Here is a 16,780-nt window from a genome sequence, read left to right as displayed (position 1 = left end):
AATGACTTGCCCAGGGACCAGTGGCCAGGATTGGCAGATACAAGCTGGGACAGCTCACAGGGCTTCAGTCTGAGGTCAGACCTATGAGCTCCCAGTGTGGCAGGCGCATCAGTGCACAGAGGAATGGATATCCTTTGGCTCCAGGGAATCTTCAGGCAAAGGAAACACGCAAGGAAGAAAATGACACATAGGGTGGTGCCTGGAGAGGAAGTGAGTGAGTTCAGCCACTGAAGACAGAGGCTTACTACCAGCATCCTCAAATGGATCAATAAAAGCAGAGATTATTTCTGATTTTGGTCTGTTAATTTTGTGCTCAACAAACATTTTGACTCGCCTATAATCATTATGCTGTAAACCCACCCGCAGTTCAAATCCTGGAGTAGTGGCCAACTGAGATCCCTTTGTGTAGGGAGATGTTGGTAAACGAAGGTGGGAGCATGTGTGTTGATGGCCCACAACTCCTCCAGATCTGATAGATCTAGAGGTGAATTACAGTTTGTCTCCGTATTTAGGAATTAAGGTAACCCCACCATCACCATCACGCCTGAGCAGAGATAGAATGAATATTCTCTCAAACATGTAGAATTCTCTTCCAAACCTGTAATTAAAAGGCAAGTCCCCATCAGCAGGCATCTGCCTCGGGGCTTGTTTTGCTGAAGCTGCCTCACTCTGTTTTCAGCCAGAGCCTTGGAATCCTAAGCAAGCCTCACCACCCCATTGCCAGACCCATAGCGAGGTATATGCATTCCAGGGCAAGCCTGGAGTTCCATGGGGCTGATGGGATAGGCCCCGTGGCCAGGTGGCAGCCCAAGCAGTGGGAACTCCAGAGAGAATGGAGAAGAAGGAGATGGGGTAACAGGGCTCCCATGTCCCTGGTGAGGCCTGAGAAGGGAGGGGAGGACCTCACCCTGAACAATAAGATCTTCCATGATTATTCTTCAAAGATAAAGTCTGAAAGAGAGATACCAACAATTGCACTGTGAATTCTAGAAGTAGAGCCACAACAGATAAATGGGCTTCGGAGGGAGATGACATTTAAGATGGAAATTAGGGAGTGAATGTAAATTAATAAATGAGCTCAGAGTGCAGAAAACGGCATCTGAGACTGATGTCACAGTAGGACAGAGATCAAAGCATGTGGCTTAAGTAGGCCCTGTGGAAGAAAAGCAATTCATCTGATAAGACTTATTATAGTATTCTTTATGATGTAATATCAGTTCAGTTCAGTTCAGTCGCTCAGTCTTGTCCGACTCTCTGGGACCCCATAGACTACAGCTCACTAGGACTCCCCCTCCATCACCAACTCCCGGAGCCTACTCAAACTCATGTCCATCGCATCGGTGATGCCATGCTTGTGAATGGTTTTACTGATAGGACAATATTTTACTTACAGGACAATGTTCGCAGCATAATAAGTGGAAAAAAAAAAAAAAAAAACTACATATGTGGTGTGACATAACCATGGAGGATAACTGAAAGGACATTTTCTAAAATATCAAAGTTACACAGTAGAATTTTTAGTCATTTTGTTCCTCTTTGTTCCATGTTTTCAAGGTTTTCTTCCATGGATGCATCTTGCTCTTTTAGTTAAAAAATTTATGCATACTGTTTCTTTCCATTAGAAAACTAAGCTGCAGCCCAGATGAGGGCAAGGGAAGGCATTGAGGGTTTAGTGGGGGCACACGCGTGATCCCCGTGCGGTACCAACAGCCCAGGGGGCAGCTGTAGTGTAGAAGGAGCTGGAGTCCTCCGGGGCAACTGGACTCTGGCCCAGGTGGGGAAAATTGAGGAGGAGAAGGCAAGTTCAGTGAGGACAGGCAGCGTCTCCTGCACTGCAGCCTCACACCCTGCCATGGCCCCTGGTCCCTGGCGAGCCTGGCAGTGTTTGCTGAGGGGATGAAAGATAGCACGCCAGCGACGGTTCCCGCGGCTGCACTTCTCTTTCTGCTCCCGTCTGCCTGAGGGACCACAGCTCTTACTAATTCAATACATGTGAATGGAATAAACACCTCTCTTTACAGTTTGTAACGGAATAGGAATCGGTGAGTTTAAAGACACACTTTCCATAAATGCTACAAACATTAAACACTTCAGAAACTGCACATCCATCAGTGGAGATCTTCATATCCTGCCAGTAGCATTTAGGGGGTAAGTAAAGATCAAGTTACTGGTATACCAGAGAAAAATAGACTCTGCTCTGTTCACGGCAGGTTGTTACTGACGGCTCTGTTACTTGTTTCAGTGACTCCTTCACACGTACTGCACCTCTGGACCCGAAAGAACTGGACATTCTAAGAACTGTAAAAGAAATAACAGGTGTGTAATCACTAAGTGTGCTAGTTGCTCAGTCGTGTCCGGCTCTTTGTGACCCCATGGGCTATAGCCTCCAGGGTCCTCCATCCATGGGATTTTCCAGGCAAGAATACTGGAGTGGGTTGCCATTTCCTTCTCCAAATAATGTCTCATACAAAATAGAAATTTCTAAGTGGTATGTGTCTGAACTTTCCTACTGCTTTGTAGGGTTTTTGCTGATTCAGGCCTGGCCCGAAAACAGGACTGACCTCCATGCTTTTGAGAACCTGGAAATCATACGTGGCAGAACGAAGCAGCAGTAAGTGGGCCCCAGCCAAAGACTTGTAGAGTCTTTTCTTTTGAGGTAAAAGCTACTGAAGTGCTGCAGAGACACTACAGAAAGTCCCCACACACCCTCACCTGGCTCCCCCGATGGTGACACCCTGCATCATCAGCATGGCTGTAACTGAACTGCAGACTTTCTTGGATCTCGCCAGTTTTCCGCAAACACTTTTTGTGTTCTGGTCAGCCCACACTGCAAGGGACAGTCACGAATCCTTAGTCCCCTGCTGTTCATGATAGTTCCTCTGTCTTCCTTGTCTTTCGTGGCTTTTGAAAAGTACTGGTCAGGCATTTGTAGGATGGCCAGTGTTTTCTCCTGATTTGGTTGAGGTTTTGTACTTTTGGCAAGAATAGCACTAAGGCTACCAGTCCTCATCAGCACCTCATTTCAGGGGACCTGAGAGGCACTGAGCATGTCTTTCAGGATTTCCACTTTTCCAGCTCCAGCACACAGACACACACACATGCACATGGGCACACACATATGCGCGTGCACACACACACACAAGCATCTTTAACATAATAAGGGTAATAATGAATTTTGTGGTAAGGCAAAGTTTGGGATGCTCTGTTCAAACCTGCCTTGGAAAATACCTGGTTTTGAGAACTGTTTCTCATAATGGACACCTGAGAGGGCTACATAATACTGTGAGTATTAAAGAAAATCAGAATACAGTGAATGTAAAATAAGCATCCCTTTCCAGAAATCATTCCAGCTTTGCATCTCTGATGCTAAACATGCAGCTAATATCATTTCCCAGAAAGGCCCTGTGCCCTGAGTTCTCAGGAATACTTCTTTTGACCAAAGTTCATATAGAGATGAGAGACTTAGGTCAGTTTTCTTGGGTGACTAGCATGTACCTCTCAGCTTAGTTTTAGGGTTTTAAACATAAAACTGACTTTTTTTTTTTTATTTTTTTTAATTTATAACATTTGCTGAGAAGCCCAATGATACACAGTTCCTCCTGGGGAAGTGTGACCCCTGCCAGACCTCCCTGCAGGGAGGACTTCAGCTTTGTCCCCACTGGCGTGGCTCCCCTGAGCATGGCTAAGGGAAGGGATTCCTAAAAGCAGGGGTGCAGTCGAATACACAGGAGTCACACTGTGGGGGGGACACAGAGAGGAAAGAGTGGGCAGAGAAAGAGAAGCAAGGAGAAAGGAATTTCCCGATTACACTTTACATTTTCTCATCTCGTGCCTTCATCATCAGCCTCTCTATTCAGTGCTGTCTCAACTGGTCTGTTTCCCACCTCGGTGTTTAGTGAGCTTCCTAACAATGCACATCTCCTTCCTGTGGTTTCCCGTCATTGCAAACAAGAGCCTCCTCCACGTGGTGTCCACAGTGGTCCAGGCTCTGGCCTCTTCTCCCTTCCCAGACCCCGTCCCACCTTTCTGCTCCAGCAGCAGCATGTGACTCTCAGTGCCTGTCACGTGCTCCTCTGTGTGGAAGACTTCCTTCCCTTTAGTGAGAATAACTTCCATCTGGTCATGTGATGAACACGTCCTGGTCACCTTGTAGGAACCTAGCACAGGGTTGGGTAGTGAAGAAAATATCATGGCTCCTGCTCTGGAGGTCCTGATGATCAGGCATCACCTCTTCCAGAGACCCTTCCTCAGACTTGTTTAGGTGAACCCTGCTCTTTGCCTCTGTGGTCCCCTCATCACCACTCTCATGGTACTGGGTTAAAAATGATTGTATCATCAGTAACAAAGGGTTTTTTGAGAGCAAGAAGCACACACTTAACCTAGAATTAGAATAAAATTAGTCACATATTACCTCAAATATTTGTTCAATAAATGGATTAATAGATGGATGGATGGTAGGTGGACGGATGGAAAGCTGAATCTATGATTTTTTAAGTATATTTGGATATTTGAAAAGTTAACGTATTCTCAATTGCCAAGCAAAGTTAAAATGCAGTAAATGAAATAATGATATTAATAAATTATTCAACCCCTAGTCTGCCACTAGAGTTAGAGATATTAAATGAACAAGGAACTAACTTTTCCCTGGAGGAACTTTAAAAACACTTGCAATTTTCCAAAGTTGCAGTACAGACCTTCCATAACATGACTTACATGACTACAAACCGGAAGGCAGTAGTAAATCTAAAGTGGTACAGAAAAACGTTTTTGTTGATACTATGCTGTCATAATTTTTCACAATATTATTTTTTTTCTCTTCACCTTAGTGGCCAGTTTTCTCTTGCGGTTGTCGGCCTGGATATAACATCTTTGGGATTACGCTCCCTCAAGGAGATAAGTGATGGTGATGTGATAATTTCAGGAAATCGAAACTTGTGCTATGCAGATACAATACGCTGGAAAAAACTTTTTGGGACCTCAACTCAGAAAACCAAAATTTTAAACAACAGGAGTGAAAAACAGTGCAGTGAGTAATCACTTTGGTTGATTGTGGAGATGGTTCTAACAGGTCATTTATTTTGATTTAGAATATTGAAAGGCTACTCCCAAACATTTAAATTACTTTTTACATTCCTAAGAAGCAAATTAAGGGAAATGTGTATATTCTTTTGTGACGTTCATCAGATTTTTTTCTAGATAATTCTCATCTCATAGGAGAAATCTGCCTTGAAGTCTAGGCCATCAGTTATTAGTAATTTACAGAACAAAATTTAGTATTGATTATGGCATTTTAGCTGTGTGTTCCTCCCTACTCATTTCATCCCCAATGACTAAACACATTCTCATACACACACACACACACAGACGCAGAGGAATGGGGTGAACATTTCACACTGGCATTTCCAGATCCGAGTTCACAGCCATAGTCAGCTTTTGAAGTGGTGCCTGCCCCTGTGCTGAGATCCTGGCCACCGGTAGAAGCAGAGCCAAGTTCATATCCCGGCTTGAGCCCTTCCAAGCTTTGAGGCATTCATCAGTTTACTTAAATCTTTGGGCTTTATCTTCCTCATCGATGAAATGGAGGCAATAATGATTCTCACACCATAGTGCAATTAAGAGAATTGGTGAAGTTCTGGGTGTCTTCCTGGTTCTGTGTCCCGTACACGCATGACAAGGACCCTCACGCTTTCTGCTCCTGCAGCTCTGACAAGCTCCATCTAGATATGCTTGGCACCCAGCAGGGCAAAGGGGACTTGTGCCGGGCCTCTGGAGGCCCTCGTGTCACTGCTTCTCCCGGGGGCACTGGTGTATTTGTGGCCACTGTTCCTTGTCTGACCATGGGACTCACCCTGTATTCTCAGAGGCCGCAGGCCACATCTGTCACCCGCTGTGCTCATCAGAGGGCTGCTGGGGACCGGGACCCAAATACTGCATGTCCTGCCAGAACTTCAGTCGTGGCAAGGAGTGTGTGGGAAAGTGCAACATTCTAGAGGGGTAAGAGTTTGTTTTTTGTTTTTTTTTTTCAATTGCTTTGTTTTGATTAAAAAATAAGACTTAGGATTGTTTTATAAGTGTATAGTTAATTTTCTTTTCCTTTTTGTTTGTTGACAATTGTTTTGTGTGTGTGTGTGTGTGTGTGTGTGTGTGTGTGTGTGTGTGTGTAGATTTATTTAGTTAGTTCATTGTTTTTGGTTGTGCTGGGTCTCCGTTGCTGCTCACAAGAAGCAGGGGCTACTCTTTAGTTGCAAGAAGCAGGGGCTACTCTTCGCGGTGGCATCTGTTGTTGCAGAGCACGGGCTCCAGAGCTCCGGCTCAGTCATTGTGGTACACAGGCTGAGCTGCTTCACAGCATGTGGGATCTTTCCAGACCAGGGATCGAACTGGTATCCCCTGCGTTGCAAGGCAGACCACTCGACTACCTGTGAAGCCCTGTTGATAATTGTTAATCACAAAAGGAAATGAAAATACATTTTTCATTACTTAATCCAACCCAATTTATAGAGTCTCTTTATCTGGAAATTTATTTTTCTAAGCTACACAAAGTTCCCAAGACAAACAGAACAGTCTTCCATGGTTCAGATGACCAAGACCATGGCCATTAGTCGTATCCTTGTAGCACGGCATTCCTGCTGTGTCAAAACACAGCTCCAGGTTAGTTTTTGTTTATGTTCAAGACACACTGAACAGTGCAAATAACTTTAAACAGAACCTTGGACAAAGAAATAAACAGTTTGTATAACATTTGTTGAATTTATTGCAGTCAATAAAAAGTACAGTCTGTTGATTCTATGGGAATTTTGATATTGAGTAAGGCTTTGAATGATCTCAAATAGTGATGAAAATAAACTAACAGGAAAACAAAATGTAAGGATAGCAACTGGAAGAGGCAATTTTTTAAAAATAAAGAAAAAGAGAAATTTTATGGTAAAGAAGAAGATAGGAGTTACAGATAGCTCTAGGAAATTTTCCTTTCTGTTTCACTATCAGGGCTTGAACTACAGCTCAGCTCAACTAACTAAATACTCAAAGCAGGATGAATTCAATTCCACAGGACTCCTTTAGTTGATAGGCTCATTAACCTAACAGAGTAAATTGCATAATCAATAGTATTGTTTCAATAAGTAAGAAACACTGGTGTAATCCTTACGGCTGCAAGCAGATGCTGAGCTCACATTTTCAGTGTTCAGGTCTCTCTGAAGGGGCTTCCCTAGTGGCTCAGATGGTAAAGAATTTGCCTGCAGTGTGGTAGACCCGGGTTAGGTCCTGGGTAAGGAAGATCCCCTGGAGAAGGGAATGGCTACCCATTCCAGTATTCTTGCCTGGAGAATCTCATGAACAGAGGAGCCTGGTAGGCTACAGTCCATGGGGTTGCAAAGAGTCGGAAAAACTAACACTTTCAACATTTTTCTCTTTGAAGCAACAAGGTAATTAAAATAACCTTGGCAGTGGTGCCTGGGTCTTCCTATTAGAGGATCCTGGTGTCCAGCAGCACCTTCTCTGTTTGCAAAACTGGCCCCTATACTGCGTGTGGTGACTCAAGAAGCAGCACAGGGAAAAGTCATGTGGCTCTTTTGGTTTAATTGACGCTGACTGCCTGAGAGGACTCACGGAACATATCTTTGGGTGTGCACACTTCTTGTTCACTGCCTAGTTAACTCCCAGTAGTCTTAAGAGCTGCCCACATCTACCATGTCCTTTCAGTCAAGCATCAGCTTCTCAAGTATTTAATTATTTACTTTGTGGTTGCACTGGGTCTTCACTGCTGTGCACGGGCTTTCTCTAGTTGCAAAGCGTGGGGCCTGCTTTCTCGTGGTGTTGCTCAGCTTTTCCCTGCGGTGGCTTTTCTTGTCGCCGCGCACAGGCTCTAGGGCACGGACTTCAGGAGCTGCAGCGTGCAGGCTCCACAGTTGTGGCTCATGGGCTTAGTTGCTCTGTGCCATGTGGAATCTTCCCGGATCAGGGATTGAACCCGTGTCCCTTTCATTGGCAGGCAGATTTCTCTCCACTTTACCACCAGGGAAGTCCCACTCTATCCATTTTTGAGGAATGGTTAAAATAGTCCAAGCAAAATACTTGATACCTGTGTTCCATTCTTACTGTTTTTAGTAATAATCATTAAGGAAACTTTAATAGCTCTCTTTCCCTTTCCCAGGTATTGATCTAGTTACCATTTCTTTGCAGCGTAACTTAAATATCCATGAATCTGATATAGGAGGGGGTGCCTTTTAAGGACTATTATCTTCTTTTCTCCCATGTGTTGGCTTATCTAATATTCAGAGACTGTGCCTGTAGAAAAAATGTAGAGAAGCTGTTTTGATCGTAAATGAAGCTTATGCTTTGTTCTAGGAGAAGATGACTAAAGATTCAGCTGACAGAATCACTTTATTAAATTACAGTATAGTCCTACTTTCCCAGACGTTTGACTTTTACATAAAATTGTTTTATCTTTCTAAGAGAGGTGGTTGGTGTCACCTGAACCTTCAGACAGGTGAACCCAGACAGCATTTGGAAGCAGGGTCTGTAGGGATGGCACTGACCAGTTTCCTGTCTTCCTCCTGTCAGAGAGCCCAGAGAATTCGTGGAGAACTCCGAGTGTGTGCAGTGCCATCCAGAATGCCTGCCCCAGGCCATGAACGTGACCTGCACTGGACGCGTAAGCAGCATGTTTGATGTTACCCCCGCGCATCAGCTGCAGACCCGCAAGGGTAACCCACCACCATCACCCTGTGGCTGCTAGACCGCCGTCCAGCCCACTCCCCACACTCGGGCCCATCCCGTCCCATCTCACAGCCATCAGGGGCTGTGACTGAGGGGAGGTCAGCATGTGGCCTGGCTGGCTCGGGCACTCATCTTCTGTGTCCAACCCCCAGACGCACATGGTGGTGCCTGGTCTCAGACCACAGATCAGGGCCCTATGAACAGGGTGCACTGACAGCCAGCCTTCACTGTTCCTGCCACCTGCCACCACCGCTTTATCATCTTAATCAAACGTTGCCACATTCTTATTTAACAGTAGTTTAAAATTATTTGAAGGAGGTTTTTTAAATCACATAGAAAAATTTTCAAAATTCAGTTTCATATCTACATGTTCAGTAATATTTTAGAGAGTGTAAGTGAGAATGAAAATCCCTCTCACACCAATGTGTTCACATTGTTAATTCTCAGTATTACTTATATGAGGAGCTCTATTTGAATTTGAGCTGCAACAGTCATATCTAAATCTACTGATGGAAAATGCTTTTCAGAAGTTCTCTGAATCAGACAGATGATGATAAGGTTTTGAGGTACAAGCTGCCAAAATAGCTGGTTACAAAGTAAACCACTGGTTTTTAGGTTAGTGTTGGGTTAACTTTTCATCAGTGAAATAAAATGATTGGTGCTGTTGATTGACTTAGTCATCTGATTGTTCTCGCTCTGGGAACACTCAGTCTTTGAGACATAAGGGTGCTTAGCCAACAGGCAGACCCTCCCTAGCCACCTTACTTCAGCCCTTGTGAAGTGTGTGGATGCAACCCAGGCAGCCCTAATGTATCGACAAGTTTAACAAACAGAACCAAATTTAGCACAGCACAGTTAATTATGCAGCCACTGTGTTTCCACCTGCCACCTTCTCAACACTGGGGAAACGCAGGTGTGGGTTTGCTTAGCTTTGCCTTGGCAAGCACAGCTTCCCACAGAAGCCCCTAGGAAGCCCATCTGAATGATAAGGATGTAAATACACACGTAGGCCAATCAGTGTTTTAACAAGGAAAAATGCCCACAAGGTATGAAGTAAAGTCAAGTAAAACACCCAGTTCAGTTTCTTTTATGTTTTCATATACAATACACATTTAAAGTCAGGAAGGCTTTATTCTCACCTGTTAACAGTGGTCACATCAGGCAAGACACAGTCAGAGAAGAATTCGTCCCCTTGAAGCATTTCTACATTGTTTGACTTTTTTTCGTGATATATATTTTAAGTAAAAAGTTACTTCATTCTGAAAGACACATACATAAATATTTGATTTATGAAATGGTTTTTCTGCCTCGGTGCAGGGACCAGGCAACTGTGTAAAGTGCGCCCACTACATTGATGGCCCTCACTGCGTCAAGACCTGCCCTGCTGGAGTCGCGGGAGAGAATGGCACCCTGATCTGGAAGTTTGCAGATGCCAACCACGTGTGTCTCCTGTGCCACCCCAACTGCACCTATGGGTGAGTCAGGGAACTCTGGGTCTGCAAGAGAAAATGCAGACTCATAAACTGAAAACATTTTCCAAACTGTGCAGGCGGTAAAGTACAGAGCTTTGTATTAGAGTCAGGTCCTCCGGGTGTTCTGGCCCTACGGCCATGGCAGCAGCAGTGAAATCTCACGGGAGGTAACGGTGCTCACCAGAAAGCCTCTCAGCGTCTCCAGGTGTGCATCATCCCAGGGCTCTGTTCTGCTGTGCCAACAAGTGCAAACAAGGGTAAGGGACAGCTGGGATGAACACGAGGTCCTACCCTATCCTCAAAGGTTTCTACACATCTTTCCAGATGACTGGGATTCCTGTGGGAATCCTTACTGTTTTACAATTAATGGAAGATAACATTGCCTAGAATGTTCCTTAAAGAAGCTTTTTTTTTCACTACAGTTAGCTGAAGCACTCTGAACATTTGTATCTTGTTTACTAAAATGATAAATTTGGCAATGAAACTAGACTACTTCTAGAAATCAGAAGGAAAAGTTGAGTTCTCATATATATTTCATATTCCCTTCTATCTCTCAGTCCTCAACCTTATTTAGAACTGTTACTCTTCTCCAGAGCCATCTCTTACTAGCTCTGTGGCCTTTCGAAAGTGTATTACCCTGTCTGTGCCTCACTTTTCTCATCTGTAAATTAGGTTAATACTACTGCATTGCTCACAAGGTTTCTGTGATCTTAATACACGTAATGTACTTAAATGGTGCCTGGAACACATGCATGCTCAATCAAGGACTGCACAAAAGGAGGCGTGGGGCTGTTGGTGGTGGTTATGATGTTCATAAGCAGTGGTGGTGCCAGTGTTGGCGGTAGTGAGGGTGATAATTGTGATTGTGATAATGATTAGTGTCCTGAAGGGATGCAGAACCTTCCAATTAGACTTCCAAAAATCAAGAGTCTTGAAAATTTTCCAAATATGTCCAAATATTTTAACTGTATTTGTATGTACAAAAATGGTCTTAATGACCCAGATAATCACGATGGTGTGATCACTCACCTAGAGCCAGACATCCTGGAGTGTGAAGTCAAGTGGGCCTTAGGAAGCATCACTAGGAACAAAGCTAGTGGAGGTGATGGAATTCCAGCTAAGCAATTTCAGATCCTAAAAGATGACGCTGTTAAAGTGCTGCACTCAATATGCCAGCAAATCTGGAAAACTCAGCAACAGCCACAGGACTGGAAAAAGTCAGTTTTCCAGTTGTTTTCCCAAAGAAAAACAATGCCCAAGAATGTTCAAACCACTGCACTGCTGCTCTGCTAAGTCACTTCAGTTGTGTCCGACTCTTTGTGACCCCATAGACAGCAGCCCACCAGGCTCCCCTGTCCCTGGGATTCTCCAGGCAAGAACACTGGAGTGGGTTGCCATTTCCTTCTCCAAAAACCACTGCACAATTGCACTCATTTCACATGCTAGCAACGTAATGCTCAAAATCTTTCAAGCTTCAAAAGTATGTGAACCAAGAACTCCCAGATGTACAAGCTAAAAAGCAAAGGAACCAGGGATCAAATTGCCAACATCCACTGGATCATAGAAAAAGCAAGAGAATTCCAGAAAAACATCTACTTTTGCTTCGTTGACTACACTAAAGCCTTTGACTATGTGGATCAAAGCAAACTGTGGAAAATTCTGAAAGAGATGGGAACACCAGACCACCTTACCTACTTTCTGAGAAACCTGTATGCAGGTCAAGAAGCAACAATTAGAACTGGACATGGAACAATGAACTGGTTCAAAATTGGAAAAGGAGTACATCAAGGTTGTATATTGTCACTTTGCTTATTTAACTTGCATGCAGAGTACATCATGAGAAATGCCAGGCTGGATGAAGCTCACAGTGGAATCAAGATTGCCAGGAGAAATGTCAATAACCTCAGATTTGCAGATAACACCACCCTAATGGCAGAAAGGGAAGAGGAACTAAAGAGCCTCTTGATGAAAGTGAAACAGGAGAGTGAAAAAGTTGGCTTAAAACTCAACATTCAGAAAATGAAAATCATGGCATCTGGCCCCATCATTTCATGGCAAATAGATAAGGAAAAAATGGAAAGAGTGACAAATTTTATTTTCTGGTCTCCAAAATCACTGCAGACGGTGACTGCAGCCCTGAAATTAAAAGATGCTTGCTCCTTGGAATCAAAGCTGACCAACCTAGACAGTGTATGAAAAAGCAGAGATCACTTTGCTGAAAGGTCTATATAGTCAAAGCTATAGTTTTTCCAGTAGTCATGTACGGATGTGAGAGCTGAACCATAAAGAAGGCTGAGTGCTGAAGAACTGATGCCTTTGAATGGTGGTGTAAGAGAAGACTCTTGAAAGTCCCTTGGACAGCAAGGAGATCAAACCAGTCAATCCTAAGGGAAATTAATCCTGAATATTGACTGAAAGGACTGCTGCTGAAGCTGAACCTCCTATACTTTGGCCACCAGTTGCAAAGAGCCGACCCATTGGAAAAGACCCTGATGCTGGGGAAGATTGAGGGCAGGAGGAGAAAGGGGTGACAGAGGATGTGGTGGTTGGATGGCATTCCTAACTCAAGAGATAGTGAAGGACAGAGAAGCCTGGTGTGCTGCAGTCCATAGAGTCACAAAGAGTCAGAGGCAACTAAGCGACTGAACAACAGCAAATACGGAGGAGTCTGGGCCTGGAGACAAGTGATTTGGAAATGACTTGTACCCTGGTCAATTTCCATCGTTTAACCTTCTTCAGTTTCAGCTGTTACAGGGGTAAATGGAAGGGCACCATCTTTCCATGACTCTCTGGTCCAGAAGTTTCAGTCCTGGTGACTGAAGAGTAATCCCAGCAACAAGTAGGAAGCCTAGGGATCTCCTATGCCGTTTACATGTGATTTTCTTCCCCCTCTAATGTTAGTCTAGCCTATTGGTGTGTTCCAAGTGACTTGGAGTATTTTACCAAGTTTAACATCCAAAATCCCCACTAAAACCAGTAAGTTAATTTGGCTAGGGCTAACATTTTTATAATATTTTGTATTTCCAGTCAGGAAATGATAATTTCTTCATAAATTATTTTATGAAGAAATAAAATTTCTTCTTTTTTATTCTTCATAAATTCACATATTCTTCAGTTAAGTTTTACAGTTTTGTTCTTTCATGTTCTGTCTGTATTACATTTGCTATTGTGAAATGGTCCTTACTTAGAGTATATCTTCTAATTTATTATTTCTAATATATAAGATAGCTTTTGATTGTTTTGGTGGAGGTGTATAGTCATCTCATATTGATGGTCTTTATTGAACTTCCTTTGAAATTAATGTTTTAGTTCATGTTCTTGAAGTTTCTGGGAAAATAATCATATTGTCTCCAGTAATGGTATCTTCATCTCTTTTCCAAAAGTTTCAAATCATATTACAAAGGCCAGAATTTCTAGAATAATGTCAGATACAATAGTAGTGGATATCTGAGTTTTATATCTGATGATTGTGGAAATGGCTATAATAAATCACCATTAAGAACATTATTTGCTATTACTGTGAGTTACTATCTTGTTAAAGAAACAGTTATCTACAGTTACCTACAGTTATTCCTACTTTTGAACTATTTTTGTTAATCCAGAATGAATTTTGAATTTTACCAGACCCCTCCTTGACAGAAATTTTAAGATTTTTAATATTTTTCCCTTTGGGTATATCAACATGCTGTTATATTGAGTAATTTGCAAACTCTACAAAGCATGATATAAATGATAGTTTGCTAGTTTCTCACTCAATCTATTTTTTTCATATTTCTCCATAATAAGGAATTTTGGAACAGATTCTCTTAAATAGAATGATATTACCCATAAAATATATGTTTCCTATTTTTTTCTGTCTTTTGGAAATAACTGTATTTATGTATGTGTCTGTGAACATGTATCACTGATAGAAAAGCATGTAGTTTTATGTAATCTTGTTATTACTATCTGTATCTTCATCCAAAAGAATTATTTGATAAAAAAAATGGGTTTAATTTTTTAAATATGGAGAAATATTGATAGGATAAGGGGAAATAAGAAACCATGTCTTTTATTGTGTATCTATGATGAATACAGCATCATCAAACAGATAGTCTCATTGATGTCTCAGAGCAGGCTCACTGCTTTTCCATTTGTATTGTTAAAGCAACACTTGGGCTCTGGAGTCATTAGCCTGCAGTCACAGAGCCCAGGTTATGGGAGCATACCTGCTTCAAGAAGCCATCCTGTTCCCACAGGGGAGGTCTGGTTACCCAAGGGAATGGGTCAGGAAACTCAAAGGCCATCCACTGTTGAATGGAACCATATTTTATAATAAGGTATCAGGGAAAGGTTTCTTTGAAATTTTATGCTAAAAAACTAAATAATATAACATTTTGCCAATTTTAATTACATGTAACAAAAAATAAATAGGAGACAGACAAGCAGTAATTTTTCTGACTAAATTAAATGATAGCATGATGCAGCCTCTTTTGCCTGATATTTGACAATCATTTCTATAGACTTATGCAGGGCACCATCAGCTTTCTCATGGACCTCTTAATCCTCTGATACTCAGATCATCCCCTCTTACCACACCTGTCTTGTTATTGCCCTCGTCCATCATCTCTTCAAATGCAAACTGGCTAAGCTCTGACTGTATCTCTTCTCAGTAACTTCTTGCTAGAAACCCAATAGGTTTCCCAGCAGCACTTTCAGAAGCTGCATGAAACCTGCTTCTTGTCCAGAATTTGCAGTTCCAGTTTGCACCACTTTGCATAGAGTTCCCATTTTGTTACTTTCTGGAGACTGACAGGCATAATGGGAAAATATAAAAACACTAGCGAGGAGGGATATATTGAATGGTCATCCGTTCAGTTCAGTTCAGTCGCTCAGTCGTGGCCAACTCTGCAACCCCATGGACTGCAGCACACCAGGCTTCCCTGTCCATCACCAACTCCTGACACTTACTCAAACTCATGTACATCGAGTTGGTGATGCCATTCAACCCTCTCATCCTCTGTCATCCCCTTCTCCTCCTGCCTTTAATCTTTCCCAGCATCAGGGTCTTTTCAAATGAGTCAGTTCTTCACATCAGATTGCCAAAGTAGTGGAGTCTCAGCTTCAGCATCAGTCTTTCAAATGAATATCCAGGACTGCTTTCCTTTAGGCTGGAGTCTTCTCTAACACCACAGTTCAAAAGCATCAATTCTTCAGCGCTCAGCTTCTTTATTGTCCAACTGTCACATCCGTAATGACTACTGGAAAAACCATAGCTTTGACTAGACAGACCTTTGTTGGCAAAGTAATGTCTCTGCTTTTTAATATGCTATCTAGGTTGATCACAGCTTTTCTTCCAAGGAGCAAGTGTCTTTTAATTTCATGGCTGAAGTCACCATTGCAGTGATTTTAAAGCCCAGAAAAATAAAGTCTTTTACTGTTTCCATTGTTTCCCCATCAATCTGCCATGAAGATGCAACTGGGTGCCATGATCTTAGTTTTCTGAATGTTGAGCTTTAAGACAACTTTTTCTCTCTCCTCTTTCACTTTCATCAAGAGGCTCTTCAGTTCTTCTTCACTTTCTGCCATAAGGGTGGTGTCATCTGTGTATCTGAGGTTTTTGATATTTCTCCTGTAAATCTTGATTCCAGCTTGTGCTTCATCCAACCTGGCATTCAGCATGATGTACTCTGCATATAAGTTAAATAAGTAGGGTGATAATATATAACCTTGACGTACTCCTTTCCCCATTTGGAACCAGTCTGTCAGTCTGTTGTTCCATGTCCAGTTCTAGCTGTTATTTCTTAACCTGCATACAGATCTCTCAGAAGGCAGGTAAGGTGGTCTGGTATTCCCATCTGTTTAAGAATTTTCCAGTTTGTTGATCTGTGACTGATCCACACAGTCAAAGGCTTTGGCATAGTCAATAAAGCCGAAGTAGATGTTTTTTTGGAACTCTCTTGCTTTTTCGATGATCCAATGGATGTTGGCAATTTGATCTCTTGTTCCTCTGCCTTTTCTAAATCCAGCTTGAACATCTGGAATTTCCCGGTTCATGTAATGTTGAAGCCTGGCTTGGAGAATTTTGAGCATTAACTTTGCTAGTGGATGAGACAAGTGCAATTGTGCCATACTTTGAGCATTCTTTGCCATTGCCTTTCTTTGGGATTGGAATGAAAACTGTCCTTTTCCAGTCCTGTGGCCACTGTGAGTTTTCCAGATTTGCTGGCATAATGAGTGCAGCACTTTCACAGCATCATCTTGTAGGATCTGAAATAGGTCAGCTGGAATTCCATCATTTCCACTAGCTTTGTTCATAATGATCCTTCCTAAGGCCCACTTGACTTTGCATTCCAGGATGTCTAGGTGAGTTATCACACCATCAAAGTTATCTGGGTCATGAAGATCTTTTTTGTATAGTTCTGTGTATTCTTGCCACCTCTTCGTAGTATCTTCTGCTTCTGTTAGGTCCATACCATTTTTGTCCTTATTGTGCCCATCTTTGCATGAAATGTTCCCTTGGTATCTCTGATTTTCTTGAAGAGATCTCTAGTTTTTCCCATTCTATTGTTTTCCTCTATCTCTTTGCATTGATCACTGAAGAAGGCTTT

The 16,780-nt window shown here is 42.6% G+C and overlaps 1 protein-coding gene across 1 annotated transcript in view; it reads left to right on the top strand.

The window, feature by feature from the left end:
- Positions 1 to 16,780, top strand: part of EGFR (epidermal growth factor receptor) — a 221,354-nt gene that overhangs the window by 158,938 nt on the left and 45,636 nt on the right. Inside the window, exons 9-15 of the mRNA XM_019984353.2 lie at positions 2,022 to 2,148; positions 2,243 to 2,316; positions 2,521 to 2,611; positions 4,827 to 5,026; positions 5,862 to 5,994; positions 8,563 to 8,653; positions 10,036 to 10,193. Of these exons, the coding sequence (XP_019839912.2) occupies positions 2,022 to 2,148; positions 2,243 to 2,316; positions 2,521 to 2,611; positions 4,827 to 5,026; positions 5,862 to 5,994; positions 8,563 to 8,653; positions 10,036 to 10,193 (874 nt within the window). The remainder of the gene's footprint in view (positions 1 to 2,021; positions 2,149 to 2,242; positions 2,317 to 2,520; positions 2,612 to 4,826; positions 5,027 to 5,861; positions 5,995 to 8,562; positions 8,654 to 10,035; positions 10,194 to 16,780) is intronic.

This window comes from Bos indicus, chromosome 22 (genome assembly GCF_029378745.1).
Source record: "Bos indicus isolate NIAB-ARS_2022 breed Sahiwal x Tharparkar chromosome 22, NIAB-ARS_B.indTharparkar_mat_pri_1.0, whole genome shotgun sequence".
Classification (NCBI taxonomy): domain Eukaryota; kingdom Metazoa; phylum Chordata; class Mammalia; order Artiodactyla; family Bovidae; genus Bos; species Bos indicus.
This window is presented reverse-complemented; position numbering and strand designations above follow the sequence as displayed.